General features: G+C 41.5%; 1 protein-coding gene across 5 annotated transcripts in view; it reads left to right on the forward strand.

Moving 5' to 3' along the window:
- Nucleotides 1-19,738, forward strand: part of crcp (calcitonin gene-related peptide-receptor component protein) — a 49,672-nt gene that overhangs the window by 20,986 nt on the left and 8,948 nt on the right. For 4 of the 5 annotated variants that reach the window (XM_078422562.1, XM_078422561.1, XM_078422559.1 and 1 more), the window contains exon 5: nucleotides 18,940-18,997. In XM_078422562.1, coding sequence (XP_078278688.1) covers nucleotides 18,940-18,997 — 58 coding nt within the window. Of the gene's footprint in view, nucleotides 1-18,939; nucleotides 19,056-19,738 lie in introns of all 5 variants that reach the window. The other variant, XM_078422563.1, reaches the window with a different exon arrangement.

Below are 19,738 nucleotides of genomic sequence, written 5' to 3' on the forward strand. Positions count from 1 at the left end.
TGATATTGTACTCTTCAAACTGGTTGAAGAGCTTCTTTGTACACTATGAAATAAATACAGATTCATAGAAATCTCAACTGACAATTCTAAAAACGGTCTGCAGCTGGTTAGATGCAAGGTACATAGAAATGTTGTCTCAGTGCCAGAGGAAGTAATTCAGACCATTGCCTTTGTAGGTTTTAAAATAAAAAACCAAAAAGCAAATTGTAAAGTACTTGAAAGACTCTGTTCTGAAGAACATAGTTCTGCAGGATCACAGATCCCCAAAATTGACTGGTTCTCTTTCCACAGATACTGTCTGATCTGCTGTGATTTTCTTGAATTTTCAGTTTGTATTGCCATTATTTAGTCTGTTATTTTTCTGTTTTTGTGTAATGTCTTGCCCGATTATTAATAAGGAATTATAAACACCACAAGGTAACAAATGAATAACATCTTATGACGTTGCCAGGACTAGAGGGTCTGAGCTAGAGGGAGAGGTTGAGTAGGCTGGGACTCTATTCCTTCAAGCGCAGGAGGATAAGGGTGTTCTTATAGAGGTGTATAAAATCATGAGAGGAATAAATCAGGTAAATGCATCAGTCTGAAGAAGGGTCTCGACCCGAAACGTCGATCAGTCTGAAGAAGGGCTCGACCCGAAACGTCACACATTCCTTCTCTCCATAGATGCTGCCTGACCTGCTGAGTTACTCCAGCATTTTGTGATACCTTCGATTTGTACCAGCATCTGCAGTTATTTTCCTACACAGGTAAATGCATAGAGTCTCTTGCCCAGAGTAGGCGAATCGAGGACAAGAGGACATAGGTTTAAGGTGAAGGGGAAAAGATTTAATAGGAATCTGAGGGGTACCATTCACAAAAAGGGTGGTGGGTGGATGGAACAAGCTGCCAGAGGAGGTAGTTGAGGCAGAGACGATCCCAATATTTAAGAAACAGTTAGACAGGTACATGGATTGGACAGATTTGGAGGGATATGGGCCAAACTAATGTAGCTGGGACATGTTGGCCGGTGTGGGCAAGTTGGGCCGAAGGGCCTGTTTCCACGCTGTATCACTCCATATCTCTATAACTAAGATCTGGAAAACAGAGGAATAAAAATTGAATGTCTTGGAAGTAATAATGAATGTGTTCATAAGGATCATGCTTATTGTAAACTGACTGAAGTTTTAAACATACAGGAGGAAGGAGCTGACAATGAGTGGGGCAGAACTGGCCTAGTTTCTAGCTTCAATTAAAAATGTCAATCCACGTAAGGTAACTTTTCTCTCTTGGTCTATTTTTCTTCCCCCCCTTGTTGCTGGGATCTGGAGCACTCAATCTGAAATGCTAAGGAGAGTTACATAACTAATTCTGAAGGGTGTTCAGTGAAATGATTCAGAATGAGAGCACACGGAGTTATGGACAAGGTTTGTATGTGGGGGATTATACCATAACACTCTTTAAAAATCTGGAATGGGCTGAATGGGTCTGTAGGCTGCTTCATGCATTATAAGTTTGTAATTCTTTACTAACTGATTTGTTTATGTTCAATCTATTCTGGCTTTGTACTTAACAAGTAATTGAGGATGTAGACGCAAGGAACTGCAGATGCTGGTGAACAAAAAAGAACATGAAGTGCTGGAGTGACTCAGCAGGTCATTAAAGTAATTAAGGATCCTTGCCCTGAAAATATTGTCCAATTAAGAAAACTTTGTAGGTCATTGTAAGAATCCAAACGACTGGGAAATGGAAAATATGTTAATCATGAAAAACATTTTTTTATAATTATCTGCTTGTAAAATTATCGGGTTATAAAAACTTAGAGATGTGTCCTGATTGTTGTAAAGAATGCTTAAAACACATTCCAAAGGGAGATTCAAAAACTGAAATTTATATGCACATAATGCAACACATATGATATCATTGACTAGTACCTGCAACAATTACTATTTAACCACTGGTTTGTTATAAAAAACATTTTGCTTTTGCTGGTGTACTGTGGGGATGAAAATCTGTCCCACAGATAGGTCTATATGTGACTCCAGACTGATAGGTGCTCTTAACTGTGATCTGAAATGGCTTAATAAAAACAACTGTTTGGGATCAGTCTGAAGTCCCGATCTAACACATCACCAATCCATGTTCAGAGATTCTGCCTGACCTGCTGAGTTACTCCAGCACTTTGTGTCTTTGTTTGTAAACCGGCATCTGCAGTTCCTTTTAATTACAATTTAGGATCTATTGGAAATGGGAAATATAGGAGAATTATTTTGCACATAAATTATACAAGATGTGAAAACAAATAGACGGCCGAAATAATAAGACATTAGTGCAAAAATACACAATTGTAAAATAAGTCCATGGTAGCGCAAGAATTGGTCCATCGTGTACTGTTGCCAAAATAGAATTAGGGTTGTGCAGGTCAGTTCAAGAACCTGATGGTTGTTGGGAAGTGACTATTCCTGAACCTGGTGGTGTGGGGCTGCAGGCTTCTGTACCTTCTGCCTGACAGTAGCGGTGAGAAGAGGGTATGGCTCAGATAGTGGGGATCCTTTGTGATAGATGCCATCTTATTGAGGCAGTGCCTCATGGATATGCTTTTGAGGGTGGGAAGGGCTGGGCCCATGACATTCTGGGCTATGTCCTCCACTCTATGCAGCCTCTTGGAATCTGTGCTTTGGAACTCCCATTACCATCCATGATGCAGTCAGATAGGATACTTTCTACAGTGCATCCGTAAAAGTTTGTTAGAGGAAATGCTGACACACTGAATCTCTTTAAACCTCTAAGAGAGGAGAAGCATGGCTGCCCTTTTTCGTGATGAAATCTATGAATGATATAGGAGACGAGGAGAGGAAAGGAATTGGTTTTTGGTGGAAGAAAGCTGACAAAGTCCAATTGTGTGTTTACCATCTTAATGTCTGAGGAATATGGGTGAACTGACTAGGACTTCATTGAGAGTATAGAATTATCGGTCTTTGAATCAGTCTTACTACCTGAAGAAGCTGAAGTCCAATTTAAGTATTTTGTTGCGAGTGGAAAATTCTAAATTAATTGTGTTTGCTGGATATGGTGGAAGAGATGGTAATTAAAGAAGTTTGGTAAAATATATGATTGACAGAAGAGGGTATGACTGATCATTAATATAGATGTCATACGGTCATAAGTAATAGGAGCAGAATTAGGCCATTCGGCCCATCAAGTCTACTCCGCCATTCATTCATGCCTGATGAATCTCTCCCTCCTAACGCCATTCTCTTGCCTTCTTCCCATAACTCCTGACACCTGTACTAATCAAGAATCTATCTATCTCTGCTTTAAAAATATCTATTGACAGCCTCCACGGCCTTCTGTGGCAAATAAAATCCACAGATTCACCACCCTCTGACGAAAAAAAATCCTTCTCATCTCCTTCCTAAAGGAACGTCCTTTAATTCAGAGGCTATCACCTCTGGACCTGGACTCTCCCACTAATGGAAACATCCTCTCCACATCCGTTCCGTCCAAGCCTTTCACTATTCGTGTGCCTTTCAAAGTGGCTGTTTATGTATGTGACCATGATATTGCACCAGAGGGATAAATTATGTTGCATTACAGGTGGTAAATGGTGAAGGGTTTTAATAATATTTTCACCTCTGTCTCGGTTAACTACAGAGATGGACATGCAATTGATCAGAATTTGTTCTGTCTAATTGCCACTCTGTCTTCACCCAACTTCTCAGTGCAGATGATACTTTCTGACTCTACATTTTATAAAAATAGTGTGTTATAACATGGAAGCTTTTTGATTTATTTTCATGAGGTAATCACGGGATTTTTGAAGCAAACTTTTCCTTGGTGCGCTATTCCGCAAAAATAGTGCCTGCTTAATTCCAAAATTCAAAAAATAGCACTAGTCTTTGCAGCAATAGCTGCTTTAGGGAAGCAAGTCCTCGGTTGAATTCCTGCCAGTTCTGCGGAATCTCATTTGCCAAACTGCCTGGATGCTCCAGACCACAACTACTCATCTTTATCATTTCAAGTCTATTGTGAGCCTTTGGAATGTTTTGAAACTGCTGGCCTGCCAACACCAAACCCCAAAACTTCGGAGGGAATCACCGCAAGTCTTTAAAGTGCCAGGGCTGTCAACTGTGCTTTCAAACTAAGGGGAGGTCTTACAAGTGCTGCAAAATGTGCGTGCCTCTCCCTCCCCACGGCAGTGGAAACAGGCAACTTATTACAAATCCAAGTACATCTTGAAGGTAGCCATAAATTGAACCTCAATAAAAATTAAATAAAAATAATAAATAAAAATTAAGTAGATCAGTCAAGGCACATCTAGCAATACTCAAAGGGACTGATACATTGTGGAAAACTTGATGAAATCACAGAACTCGAGCCCCAAGAAAAATCCCAAGGAAATTCAACAAAAACAATCTACGTAGTATTTCTGAAGCAGTTTCTTTGGACCCTTGTGTGTTCTTGGAATGAAACATTTGACTCTGCTAATAGATAAAACATCCTGAAGGTTGAGTGCTTAGTTACAACTGTGTTTATGTACTCTTGCTTTTGGAAAAGAAAATTCAGATTGCATCACTTTGAGCACCTAATATTTCATGCATAAGCTACATTTTCCAGTCTTGGCATCCTGCTAGCACTTGACTGCCTCACCATTCTGTTTCTATTTAATCACAGGACTTTTTAGTTTGTGAATGTACAGCCAAAGGCAGTAGCATAATTCGTAGGTTAAAGTTTCAATACTGGAATGAGTGAAGAAAAAGAATTAAAAGTTGTAAATGGAAGGAAAGAAAAGGTAGTACAAAGAAGTTCTTTTTATTCACAAAATGCTGGAGTAACTCAGCAGGTCAGGCAGCATCTTGGGAGAGAAGGAATGGGTGACGTTTCGGGTCGAGACCCTCCTTCAGTCTGCAAAATGTGCGTGCCTCTCCCTCCCCACGGCAGTGGAAACGGGCAACTTATTACAAATCCAAGTACATCTTGAAGGTAGCCATAAATTGAACCTCAATGGAGGTGTGTTAAAAATTAAGTAGATCAGTCAAGGCACATCTAACAATACTCAAAGCGACTCAGTCTGAAGAAGGGTCTCGACCCGAAACGCCACCCATTCCTTCTCTCCCGAGATGCTGCCTGATCTGTTGAGTTACTCCAGCATTTTGTGAATAAATCGATTTGTACCAGCATCTGCAGTCATTTTCTTATACAAAGAAGCTCGGTGGATTATTCACAAAAGGTTTATTTTGTCCAAGTCTTGGTCTGCCTTTACTCCTCCTGTTTCTCATGGACATACGGCCTCTCGCAGAAATGGTCTACAATACAGTGCTGGTTTCCATTCATGTACTGACAGCAATGAACTCTATCTCACCACCACATCTCCTGACACCACCACTGTTGCTAAGTTCTCAAGCAACTTGTCTGATGTCCACTACTCAATGAGTTTGACATTCTCCCAACCAAAGTATTGGAAGACTGAAGCTTTATTCCTCTAATCCTGACCTCTTGTTATCCACAAACTTTATTGGTCCACCATTAGCAAAATCCCAAGTTCCGGAATTCCCTTCCCAAAACACAAAGTGCTGGAGGAACTCAGCGGGTCAGGCAGCATCTGAAAAAGGGAATGGCAGACGACGTTTTGGTTTGGGACCCCTCTTCAGACTGAAGAAGGGTTCCAACCCAAAATATTGTCTGTCTATTCCCTGCACAGATGCTGCCTGACCCGCTGAGTTCCTCCAGCACTTTGTGTTTGCTCAACATTCCAGTATCTGCAGTTTCTTGTATCTGCTTTATGCCATTCTTCCTGTCTTTAAGACTCTCCAGAAAACCAGTCATTAGGTATCTCCCGTGATCTCAGCTGTGCTTCTCAATATTAACTTTTGTTTAATAGCACTTGGAGTCATGGAGCCACAGCATTATACAACGTTGAAACGTTCCTACATGCCAACCATCTACTCTAGTTCCATCAGCCCACAATATCCCTCTAAGCCTATCCTCTCCATGTACCTGTCCAGATTTCTTTTAAACGTTGTGATATTAGCTTCTTTCAAGTCTTTAACTAACATTTTGCAATATAGAGCATAATATATATGTGAACTTTATGATTTATGGCAGTTAGGATGAATGTTTAGGCTTTCTAGTTATTTCTTCAGGAATTGAGGTGGTGCAGCGGTAGAGTTGCTGCCTTACAGAGGCAGAGACCTGGGTTCAATCCTGACTCCGGGTACTATCTGTACGTACTTTGTACGTTCTCCCCGTGACCTGCGTGGGTTTTCTCCGGGAAGCTCCGGTTTCCTCTCACACTCCAAAGACGTACAGGTTTGTAGGCTAATCGGCTTGGTGTAAATGTAAATTGTCCCTGGTGTGTGTAGGGTAGTGTTAGTGTGCTGGTCGGAGCGGACCAGGTGGTTTCCGAGCTGTACCTCTAAAGTAAACTAAAACTAAAAAGTCTGCGCACTAACATCAAATTTCTCTCTTTGATGCAACACAGTTTTGTTTACATCAACTAAGGTGAAAGAGTTCAGTATCCAAAGATTACAGTGTGTTTGTGGAAATTAAGCAGCAAACATCAGTCACAGAAATCACTGTTGCAGCCACTCCTTTGAGGCATGTTATTTACTTAGTTAAAGATCTAGTATATAAAGAGACTAGTTTTAACCATAACGTAGTCAGCTTATTTCTTCAAGCAATGCCCCGGTCAGAAAGCAAGCATCATAAAATCAGACATAAAAGCAAAATTGTGTTAATGCACATTGCGTTTGGACATTTCGAAGAATCTGGATCTTTCCTTCAGGTCTCAACTTAACACATGTCTGATGTGTTAGTTCCTAAATTGCTCTGCCAAATTTTCCAGTATGTGTGTGTCCAGTACGTATATTGGGAAAGCCAGCAAAACTGCACATGATCACAATTTATTTTCCGATAATTACCAGGGATTAGAATATCAAAAGTACACCTCTTATCTTCCCCCAGCCCCATATCCCTCCTCGCCTCCCCTTATCTTCCCCCAGCCCCATATCCCTCCACACCTCCCCTTATCTGGCACTCTTTTCTCTCCTTTTTACCCCTAGCCCTTGTCTGCCCATCCTGCAATCCCTCACCTGTATCCACCTATCACTGGTGTAGAAAGGAACTGCAGATGCCAGTGTATCCCGAAGATAGACACAAAGTACAGGAGTAACTCAGCGGGTCAGGGAGCATCTCTGGAGAAAAAAGATGGATGACGTTTCGGGTCGGGGCCCTTCTTTAGAGGTGGGTTTGAAGAAGGGTCCCCACCCGAAACATCACCCATCCTTTTTCCTATTGAACTATTCTCCAGAGATGCTGCCTGACCCGCTGAGTTACTCCAGCACTTTGTGTCTACCTTTCACTTGCCAGGCTTTGTCCTGTCCTCTCCTCTTTTGCAGCTTTCTTTCCCCCCGCCCCAACCAAAATCAATCAGAAGAAGGGTCCCAACTCGAAACTTTGTCCTTCATGTCCTCCAGAGATGCTACCTGACCTGCTGAGTTACTCCAGCAGCTTGTGTCTTTTTTTTCCTCATTTTAGTTCCTGAGTAAGACTCTGGCAAGTCGCATTTATTGTTAAAGTTTCCAACTCTGCAGCCATCTGTTTCGGATGCACAAAAGATGGCAGATGGAGTGTGCTCAGTCGACCATTTTATTGCACCATGCCTACATGGAAAGGTGTGTGGGGCAGCTGGTTCAGCAATGTGAGGATCAGGGGATTAGCCCAAAATATTGACGCAGCAAAGTGCTTCTAGTAAAACACACCTGCCATCTTTCTTCTGTCAGCCAACACAAGAGGACTTTAAAAGTCTGGGAAAGGCATTATATTCTAAGTTTAGTTTTAGTTTAGATTAGAGATACAGCCTGGAAACAGGCCATTCGGTCCACAGAGTCCGTACTGACCAGCGATCACCCTAGCACTATCCTGCACACACTGGGGACAATTTAACAATTTTACCCAAGCCAATTAACCTACGATCCTGTACGTCTTTAGATTGTGGGAGGAGTCCGGAGCACCCGGAGAAAACCCACGTGGTCACGGGAAGAATGTACAAACTCCGTACAGGCAGCACCCATAGTCAGGATCGAACCCAGGTATCTGGCGCTGTTAGGCAGCAGCTCTACTGCCGTGCTACCGTGCCGCTCTGATGTTTAATTTAAAGATACAGCTTGGCCATGCCGACCAAGATGCCTCATCTACACTAGCCCCACCTGCCCACGTGGGGGCCCATATCCATCTAAACCTTTGCTATCTATGGACCCCTCCAAATGTCTTTTAAATGTTGTGATAGCATCTGCCTCAACTAACTCCTCTGGTAATTCGTTCCGTATACCCACTGCCCTTTGTGTGAAAAAGATGCCCCTCAGGTTTCTATTAAATCTTTTCCCTCCTCACTTTAAACTCTGTAATCGTACGACAGTGAGTTTAAAGGAGGTATGGGTACTGGTGCCTGGGTTAGTTACAGGGAACACAGGGACCTGGGCTCCACTAAGTTAGATGGTAGTACAGGAACCTGGGTTTGTGTGTTAAAGAGAGGAATCGGCACCCAGTGTGCCGAAATACAGGGAAAAGCTTTTGTATGTGTGCTATCTAATCAAATCAGAAAATACCATACCTGAATACAATCATGCCATACACAAGTAAAAGAGTGGAGTGATCGTATTGGATGTTAGTAAATCCTCTTCTGGGACCACAGATTCACAACTCTCTGGGTGAAGAAGTTTTTCCTGATCTCAGTCCTAAATGGCCTTATTCTTAAACTGTGACCCCTGGTTCTGGATTCCTCCAACATCGGGAACATTTTTTCTGCATCTAGTCTGTCCAATCTTTTGAATAATTTTAAATGTTTCTATAAGATCCCCTCTCATCCTTCTAAAGATTGCATCTGCAGAAGAGAATCCAAGCTAATGTTTGAGATGAAAGATCCTACGTCAAAACAAACCATTCTGACAGAAGGTCATTCCATAGATATGCTCTGGCCTGCTTGGCCTTTGTCCAAACATCTTTTAGTTTAGTTTAGTTCAGAGATACAGCACTGATACAGGCTCTTTGTCCCACTGAGCCCGCACCAATCAGCGATCCCCGCACACTCGGGACTATTTACAATTTTACCAGGCTATTTAGCCTACCAACCCGCACTTCTTTGGAGTGTGGGAGGAAACCAGAGATCCCAGAGAAAACCCACGCAGGTCACGGGGAGAACGTACAAACTCCGTACCGACAGCATCCATAGTCAGGACTGAACCTGGGTCTCTGACGCTGTCAGGCAGCAACTCTACCGCTGCGCCACCGTGCCTATTAAAAAACCCACCTCTCCTGTATCAACCTATTACCTGCCAGGCCTTGCCCTGCCCATCCTCTCTTCCAGTTTTCTTTCCCACCACAATCAGTCTGAAGACTGGTGCCGACCCGAAACATCACCGATCCATGTCCTGCAGGGATGCTGCCTGACCTGCAGAGTTACTCCAGCACTTTGTGTCTTCTTCCATTTTTTACATGTAAGTTTGGATACCAAAGAACCATTAAGTAGCAGATGTATTTTTGGATGAACTATTCACTGTCCTGGACGAATGATTTGGAGACACATGATGGCAGCGAGGGAATCATGACTGAATAAATTCTCAATAAATCTCATACAAAAAAGCTGGATTTAAAAAAAAGTTCAAACTTTCACAAAATTCCGGCTCTCTCCCACACCCCCCTGCAGTCGATCTGAAGAAGGTCTTGACCCGAAACGTCCTCTATCCATATTATCCAGAGATGAAGCCTGACCCGCTGAGTTACTCCAGCACTTTGTGTCTTCTTTTGAAAACCTGCAGTTCCTTGTTTCTACGTAAAAAAATGGAAGGTGCTTAATATATAACTGTTTCTCAATATGGACTTTAAAGCTTTCTGGGGGGAAGGGAAGGAGAAACTTAATTGAAAAAGAAGAGAAAATGGATGTTCTTGTAAATTCAAATGTTGTATTAAAATTGCATGATTTGGAAAACTTAGTTAGCTAGCAACTATGTCTTATATAAACAAAACCAGTTGTATATTCTCACCAAAAGAATCAATCTAATTGTTTACACGTTACTGTACCATCATTGAAAAGATATCTGTATAAACAGCTGGTTATAATTTAGACCTTGCATGTCTTCCAGACGGAAGTTTCCAGCTGCGATTTTTAGTGCTTTTCCTCCCTCCCATAGGAATATTAATTTATATGCAAATTTAAAATAGATTGAAGACATCTTCTTTGAATAAGCATCTATTTTTGTTCAATTATGTGCGAGTGTCTCTGTTGAGACATTTTAAAGTACATGGGTTAATTTTATTTCAATCTCAAGATAATAATAAATTTCTGTTGGATCCCTTTTCAAGGAAACGTATGGCAAATGCATCTTGTTCATCTCAAAGTGCTCTGCTGCCTTTGAACTACTTTTGATGTGTTTAGTTTAGAGAAACAGTGTGGAAACAGGCCCTTCAGCCCACCGAGCCCGCACTGACCAGCGATTTTCGCACATTAACACTATCCTACACACACTAGGGACAATTTACACACACACCAAGCCAATTAACCTATATACCTGTGCGTCTTTGGAATGTGGGAGGAAACCGAAGATCTTGGAGAAAATAATGTCCAATTTATATATATATAGCATGATTCCACTAGTGGTGATATCTTGAGCCAAATACTGAAGAAGGGTCCTGATCCGAAGCATCATCTGTCCATTCTCTCCATAGATGCTGCCTGACCTGCTGAGTTCCTTCAGCACTTTGCTTTTTGCTCAAGATGCCAGTGTCTGCAGATTTTTGTGTGATAATCTGTTTCTTAAGGTTGTTTTTGGAATAACTATTGCCAAGAAACCAACGGCATTCTTCTTCTTAAAGTGGTGGTTTGAGCCCTTTTACACCTTTCATGGTTTCATATCTCTTCCAAACAAAGGCCCCTCAGAGTTTTTTGGCAGTTTTTGGCACTTTGGCCTCATCAATCAGAGTATTGAGTATAGAAGTTTGGAGGTCGTGTGGCAGTTGTATAAGACGTTGGTGATACTGCATTTAGAGTATTATGTTCAGTCTGGGCACCATGTTATAGGAAAGATATGAGTCAAGCTTGAAAGGGTTCAAAGAAAATTTACGAGGATGTTGCCAGGACTAAAGGGTCTAAGCTATAGGGAGAGGTTGAGTAGACTGGGTCTCTATTCCTTGGAGCGCAAGAGGGTGAGGGGTGATCTGAAAGAGATGCATAAAATCATGAGAGGAATAGATCGGGTAGATGCACAGAATCTCTTGCCCAGAGTAGGGGAATCAAGGACCAGAGGACATAGATTCAAGGTGAAGGGGAAAAGATTTAATAGGAATCTGAGGTGTAACCTTTTCACACAAAGGGTGGTGGGTGTATGGAACAAGCTGCTAGAGGAGGTAGTTGAGGCTAGGACTATCCCAACGTGTAAGAAACAGGCAGGTACATGGATAGGACAAGTTTGGAGGGATATGGACCAAGTGCGGGCAGGTGGGACTAGTACAGCTGGGACATGTTGAGACGAAGGGCCTGTTTCCACACAGTAACACTCTATAGCTCTATGAGAGTTGAGGGATAGTGGAAACCACAGAGGAGGTGGCAAGTGTTCTTTATAATAAAAGAGCTGCTTAAGTATGTATTCAAGTGTCTGAAGCAAGATTTGAACGCATGACATTTTAAATCAAAGATTTGTACCTGAGCCAGAGAATTTCACAGGAACAATAGTATTGCAAGGATGGAATTTCTGTGTCCCAATGCTTGTCTGATCTGCTGAGGTGTCGTCTTGCAGTGTGTGAAGTTACCTTTTGGCAGTTGGCCCACCCTGTTAAATCATGGAAAGTTACTTGGAGAAAAGTTACTGAAGAGTCGCTTGAATCCCGAATTCATTTCTTTCAATTTTCAACTAAATTCCTGTTGTCTTTAAAAATTCAACAAATCTACCAGATCATCATTCATGTTTCACTTGGTAAGGAACCATTATTCGGTCTGGCCTGTATATTACTTCAGTTCATAGCAATGCGTTTGCCTGTGATGTGGCGTAGCAGGCATTCATTGACATCAAAAGTATTTCACACCAAGACTCATCTTTCAAAGATAGACACAAACAGCTGGAGTACCTCAGCGGGTCAGACAGCATCTCTGGATCTTTCAACGGGTGAGTAATAAATCAAGTCAAGTTTATTTGTCACATACACATACACGATGTGCAGTGAAATGAAAGTGACAATGCCTGCGGATTGTGCACAAAAAAGAATTACAGTTACAGCATATAAATAAAGTTAATAAAGTTAATATAGAGAAAACAAAATATAGAGAAGACAATATAGAGAAGACAAAAATGGCAGTCTTGCCAGTGATATCCTGCCACTGAGAATGAATTGAATTTCTTACATCCAGGGGAAAACCCTCTGATTTCTGCCTCGCCTTCACTCCGTGGTTTAATGGCCATAAGGTCATTTAGATTTAGATTTTAGATTTAGAGATACAGCGCAGAAACAGGCCCTTCGGCCCACCGGGTCCGCGCCGCCCAGCGATCCCCGCACTCTAACACTATCCTACACCCCACTAGGGACAATTTTTGCATTTGCCCAGCCAATTAACCTACATACCTGTACGTCTTTGGAGTGTGGGAGGAAACTGAAGATCTCGGAGAAAACCAACGCAGGTCATGGGGAGAACGTACAAACTCCGTACAGACGGCGCCCGTAATCAGGATCGAACCTGAATCTCCGGCGCTGCATTCGCTGTAAGGCAGCAACTCTACTGCTGCGCCACCGTGCCGTCATAAGGAACAGTAGTAGAATTAGGCCATTTAGCCCATCAAGTCTACTCTGCCATTCAATCATGGTTCTTTATTGTCACATGTACCGAAGTGCAGTGAAGTACTTTTGTTTTTGCATACAGTTCAGCAGAGTATTACGATACAAATGCACAATCCTAGATTATGTGCAAAGTGTAAATAAATAGTTCACTGAGACAACATACAAGAATCGCCAGGTTTTGTCGCCATTTTCAAAGTCCTAGTTGCTTTAAGTGTCGTTATCTGCTATGCCATGCATCCCGGATCCTCCAAACTAGATTATCAGCTTCTTCAGGTAGTTGCACCTGAAAGTGAAGAGATTGGTTGGAGCCCCCGCCGCCAAAGAGAACGTGCTTGTTCGTGCTGCTGTTGACTTTGGTCCCCCTAAAACCAGTTGAAACTGCTCGTAGATATTGCGGGTCTTAAAAAAATACTTTGATATGTTCCACGTAAGAGACACTTTGACCTGAGCACCCTGCACTGCCTGGCTTTGTCACCACTTTTATATCCATGTTCTTCCTGATGGATTATGCAAAGGGCATAGCAGCGGTAGAGCTGATCCCTTACAGCGCCAGAGACCCGGGTTCAATCCTGGCTGCGGCTGCTGTCTGCGGTGTTTGTACATTCTCCCCATGACCGCGTGGGTTTTCTCTGGGTAGTCCGGTTTCCTCCCACGTTCCAAAAATGTGCAGATTTGTAGCCTAATTGGCTTTTGTAAATTGCCCCTGGTGTGTAGGATGCGAAAGTGGGATAACATAGAACTAGTTTATGTGTTGTCGATGGACAGTGTGGATTCGGTGGGACCAATCTTCAGCAGGGATTCGGTGGGGCTAAGGGCTTGTTTCCACGCTGTCAAAGTTTATTTAAAATTTTCATCTTTTTGTTTAGTCCGTCAAATAAAGGCTATAACATAAATATATTACTGTGCGCGCCATAACATATCTTGGCCTAAATTAAGTGATCTGGTTCTAAAGGTAATCAATTTACATAACGTTAGATGAGAAAGCCAAATTTAGCAAATTGCAGCCATGTGAAGTTGGAATATGACCAGAGTTTGTGCTTTATTTTGCTATTACTGGAACGATTCCACAATTGCACTTATCTGATTTGGAAGTGCCAAGAATGTCAAGTACAAATAACTCTATTTAAAAGAAATAAGGAAACAATTTTATTATATAGCAAGAAATAAATAAGCTTAGTAAAATAAAGATATCCCCGTCGCAACAGTTGAGGCAGATTGGATTGACAGTTTAAAAGGAATGTTGGCAATTGCGAATACATCTACAACGATTACGTTTTTTTACGCATGTGTGGTTTCACGCCAGATTTGTGTCTTTCATATGTTGTGAAGTGCAATTTGGAATGCAGGGCGCAAGCACATTAATCACCCGAAATGGAGCTTAAGTGTTTTATGACCGGCGGATATCAGAATGGCTGCCAAACATATACAAGTAACAATGGTCATCGCACTTCAAAAGTTATTGAAACGCTTGAGATATTTTGATGGAAGGCCGAAATGTAGCTTTTGTTAGTGTGTCAAATCCACCGATAGATTATGAAAATTACATGGATTGGTTTAATTTGCATTATTTTAACTAGGAAAAAGGTAATTATTCAATCATTTTAATGTCATGACAATTGTCTTATGTATCGACAACAGAACAATGAAGTTATACTTGCAGCAACTTAACAGGTTTGTAAATACATTATACATAGTAGGTAATATAAATTTCTTCAAAAATTCAATACATTAATAGCCGTATTACTAGTGCTAAAACCAAAGTCTTCAGTGCAACCAAATACAGTCCATCAAAATTCATAATTGCTGCTGTTACTGTTGTGAAGTGTTCAATAGTCTGATGGTTGTTGGGAAGATGCTATTCTTGAACTTGGTGGTCACGGTTTTCAGGCTCCTGTACCTTCTTCCCGATGGTAGGAGCGAAATGAGAGCTTGGCCAGGGTGACGTGGGTCTTTGAAGATATCGGCTCTTTCTGAGACAGCACCTCCTGTACATCCCTTCGATGGTGGGGAGAATCAGGACCCATGATGGACCGGGCGCTGTTGACCACTCTTTGTAATCTCCTTTGTTCCTGGGTGTTTGAGTTGCCGAACAAAGTATGGTGATATGGCTGGAAACTGTACTGAGATAAAAAAGCAGATTGATCTTTATGAATGGCAGAGAAGGCTTAACGACACAATACGATAGAACTTTATCTATCGCAGGAGGGAAATTGGTCAAATTAAAGGTTCGGATTGTCTATTCCTACTCTAGTTTCCTATGTTTTAATGCCCTTTCTTCCTACTCTAGTGGGAAAAGTGTAGATGGGGCATGTTGATCGGCGTGGGCAAGTTAGGCCAAAGGGCCTGTTTCTGTGCTTTATGACACTATCTTTAATCATGTATTGCAATGCAAATCGAAAATAGTTTTGAGGTTCTTTAAGCCGATGTGATCTGCGATGTCTCTTGTGCGCAGTTGAACCCTGTACCAATGGGTGATTGTGGTTACACTGCAGTGAGTTAATCTTTAGCCCCTGCAAAATGCAAGTATGACATTCTGAAAGTGTGCCATATTGAACAATGAATTATGAAGTATACAATGTTAAAACTAACAGGGGATTGTCAAATGTGAACAGAGTACATCGAATCTTTTATTGCGTAATTTTCAGTAAACTTCCTGTCTACCATTTACTATCCTTACATGAAACAATGCTATAATACACTGTAGACCACTTTAAAGTGTACATGTAGATATGTAAATTTAGTTAGTGAACCAGGGGGAAACAAAATGTTAACTCAGACACCAGAACCAGGGGCCACGGTCTTAGAATCCAGAACCAGGGGCCACAGTCTTAGAATAAAGGGGAGGCAATTTAAAACTGAGGTGAGAAGGAACTTTTTCACCCAGAGAGGTGTGAATTTGTGGAATTCTCTGCCAGAGAGGGCAGTGGAAGCCAAATCAATGGATGGATTTAAGAGTTAGATAGAACTCTAGGGGTTAGTGGAATCAAGGGATATGGGGAGAAGGCAGGCACAGGTTATTTATTGTGGACGATCAGCCATGATCACAATGAATGGCGGTGCTGGCTCGAAGGGCCGAATGGCCTCCTCCTGCACCTATTTTCTATGTTTCTATGACACTGGAAATTATAACTTCAGCAAGAGTTGCAGAAAGTTGAGTCTTACTGCAGAAAGTTAAGTGCCACATAAATGTTGACAACGTTACAAATCTCTAAAAGAACTGTTAAAATTATAGTCATAAGGAGCAAGAAGATATTTTGACAAAAGGCACAAAGTATTTGTTGTGAGGTTTTTTCTGAGTAAGAACTGCCACATGGCATACATGCTTTGACTAACTCGTCATTTACCAGCTGAATCAGAATCGTCTCTGCTTTTGCCGAATGTTCTGCCTCTCGTACTTCAATTGCACACTGTCTTTATTGTTCCTTGGTAATAGCCAGAGATAGGCCGACCAGTTTTAGACACTTTTGGCAGCAATTTTAATAATGATTCATTTATACCGACCATTTGAATCACAGCAAAGTTGCACGATTTGCTGAAATCGTTTTCACAATGTCAGCAAGGCCCCCTAAGGGCTGGGGCTATAATTTACTGAATACTGATGACTTGCAGCTGAAAATTGCAGTGGCTGAGTGATGTGGAAGGCTTTAAATTTCGGGTTATCTGTGACTGCGATTAACTCTTAATTAGTGCAATTTAGCTGTGCCTCTTGCAATGCTGAGGCACACAAAACCAGCCCAGATTCTTCGAAGTCGTCCTATGAATTATCCAAAGTACAGGTGAACTCACAAGACAAGGGTCTGATATTCTTAGAAGAAGGCCCGTTTTACAATTCGTCCATAATGCAGGGGCCAAGAAATAAAACACAAACTTTTGTATTGATTTACTTACTTGTGATTTTACATAAATTCACGTGAGATCAAATTTTATTTTGTATCTTATCCTTTTGGGTGTTGTGATTTGTGAATTCTGTAAGGGGGATTTTCTGTAACTCAAACAGCCATAACTCACAGAAACCGATTTGGATAGATGTCATTAGAACATGACTCCCCCGATGTTGGCAGGCACAGGTTACTGATTGTGGATGATCAGCCATGATCACAATGAATGGCAGTGCTGGCTTGAAGGGCCAAATGGCCTCCTCCCGCACCTATTTTCTATGAAACATAAAAAAATTATTAAGGGATTGGACTGGCTAGATGAGTAAAAATGTTCCCGATGTTGGGTAGGAAAATAACTGCAGATGCTGGTACAAATCGAAGGTATCACAAAATGCTGGAGTAACTCAGCAGGTCAGCCAGCATCTAGGAGAGAGGGAATGGGTGACGTTTCGGGTCGAGACCCGTCTTCAGACTGATGTTGGGGGAGTCCAGAACCAGGGGTCACAGTTTACGAATAAGGCATTGGCCATTTAGGACTGAGATGAGGAATAACTTTTTCACCCAGAACGTTGTGAATCTGTGGAATTCTCTGCCATAGATGGCAGTGGAGGTCAATTCACTCGATGTTTTCACGAGTGAGTTAGATATAGCTCTTAGGACTAATGGAATGAAGGGATATGGGGAAAAAGCAGAAATGGGGTACTGATTTTGGATGATCAGCCATGATCAAATTGAATGGTGGTGCTGTGTTAAAGGGCCGAATGGCCTAAGACACCTATTTTCTATGTTTCTATGTTTATAGAACACAGAAAAGTACAGCAGAGGAACAGGCCCTTCTGCCCACAATGTCTGTACCAAGACAAACTAATCTCATCTGCCTATACATCATTCATACCTTACCAATCCCAGCATATCCATGTGCCTATCTAAGAACATCCCAGGTGGCACGTTCCAGGCACCTATCACCTTCTGCGTAAAAACCCATACCCCGCACTTCTTTAAACTTTGCCACTCTCACCTTAAAGCTATGCCCTCTAGTCGCTTTAGAGTTCTTTACTCTAGTCGCTGGACTTCTATCAGGACTCCCCTGATAGAAATCCAGTGTTCCAGAGACAACAATCCAAATTCATCCAACCTCATCTAGCTAATACCCCCTAATCCATGCAGCATCCTGATAAACTACTTGTCCTTAAACCTTTACCCCATTTTATTACCTATCAACTTCTTACCCAAGCAAGACGTTGATAGGTAATAAAATCAGAATCGCATAACATTACTCGTTTCTTCATTGAAAGCACCTGCAAAATCTCATGTAAATTTTAACCCTTAAAGTGTAGAATCCGTACCACGCATTCCACTGGCTTGTCAAGCTGATAATCTTAGCACATGTAATAAAATAAGTATTTTGAGGGTTTTTTATTACGGTAATGAGACGGGGGTAAAAACGGGGGTTGTTTTTCTTTAATTTGTTTATCTAAATTGAATTTAATATTTTGCGTTCAGAATAGTGTAACATTTCATATGCTGTCTGACCTGCACTCTGTGTTTTGTACTGTTTTAAGTTTAAGTTTAGGTTTATTATTGTCACGTGTACAGAAGTACTGTGAAAAGCTGTGAAAAGGAGGGAATGGAACCATTCTTAAGAAAGGTCTGAAGAAGGATCCCAGCCCAAAACTTTCCCAATCTACTCCCTCCACAGATGCTGCCAGACCCGCTGAGTTTACTCCAGGCTGTGTGTTTTATGCAAGATTCCAGCATCTTCAGTTCCTTGTGATTCTCTTAATTAGCCAGATTAGTTTTGGCCAGCTTTTTGTGCACAGGGCATCGCTGGGCAATTTCCCCATTCTAGTAACTGTCCTGTTCCATCATACAATTCTGTACATATAAATGTGTAAAACGTCTTTAGTTCTTGAACTCTCCTGCTCTTCACTTTTTAATTTGTTAACAAAATAATTTCACAGATAACATATATCTATGTAAATATATATTTGGGATACATGTTCATCCAGCTTCAGATAGAAAGTGCATATATAGTTTTTAAAATGAGTCACAACACGTTCATGTGATAATGGAGCAGAAAGATGCTTTTAACATTATCCACATACACCCTTGCTATTAGCCAGCATGACATTTTTGAGGAATCTGCTTCACAAGAAATATGAAGTCTTCTTTGTTTTATATTTAAATATTGAAGTGCTTGAACAATTAAAAATCTGAGCATGTTCTGTCATAATACTGATTTTTGTTGTTCATCCTTCAGGGCAGAAAAGCTTCAGTTGTTGAACCATAGACCATTGACTGCGGTGGAGATACAGTTGGTAGGTTCTATTTCATCAAGAAATTGGAAAAGTACAAAGCCTTATCAATCTGAGCAAGGTACACCATCGTCTTCCTAAAACCGTGCTAATCTGGTGAATCTAGTAACCTAGTGAATAGTGAAAGGCCTGTATAGAGTGGAAGTGGAACAGATGTTTCCACTGGTGGGAGAGTCGAGGACCAGAGGCCACCACCTCAGAATATAAGGATGTACCTTTAGAAAGTAGATGAGGAGGAATTTCTTTAGTCAGAGGGTGGTGAATCTGTGGAATTCATAGTCACAGATGCTGTGGAGGCCATCAATGGATATTTTTAATGCAGAGATTGACAGATTCTTGATTAGTACGGGTGTCTGGGGTTTTGGGGAAAATGGGGTTGAGAGGAAAAGATAGATCAGCCATGATTGAATGGTAGCATACACATGATGGGCCGAATAGCCTAATTCTGCTCCAAGAATTTATGAACATGAATTCATGATAAATGCATCAATTAATGTACTCGTGAGTCACAAAACCTAGATGCTTCATTCTTTAACATTGAAATAGGGCAGTACAGAGGCATAGCTGGTAGAGCTGATGCCTCACGGCGCCAGAGATCCAGGTTTGATCCTGACCTTGGTTGCTATTTGTGTGGAGTTTGTATGTTCTTCCTGTAACCACGTGGGATTTCTCCGCCTGTGCCCAAATCCCGAAGATGAGCGGATTTGTAGGTTAATTGGTCTCTGTAAAATTACTCCTAATGTG

The sequence above is a fragment of the Rhinoraja longicauda genome, chromosome 26, assembly GCF_053455715.1.
Source record: "Rhinoraja longicauda isolate Sanriku21f chromosome 26, sRhiLon1.1, whole genome shotgun sequence".
In the NCBI taxonomy this organism is placed as follows: domain Eukaryota; kingdom Metazoa; phylum Chordata; class Chondrichthyes; order Rajiformes; family Arhynchobatidae; genus Rhinoraja; species Rhinoraja longicauda.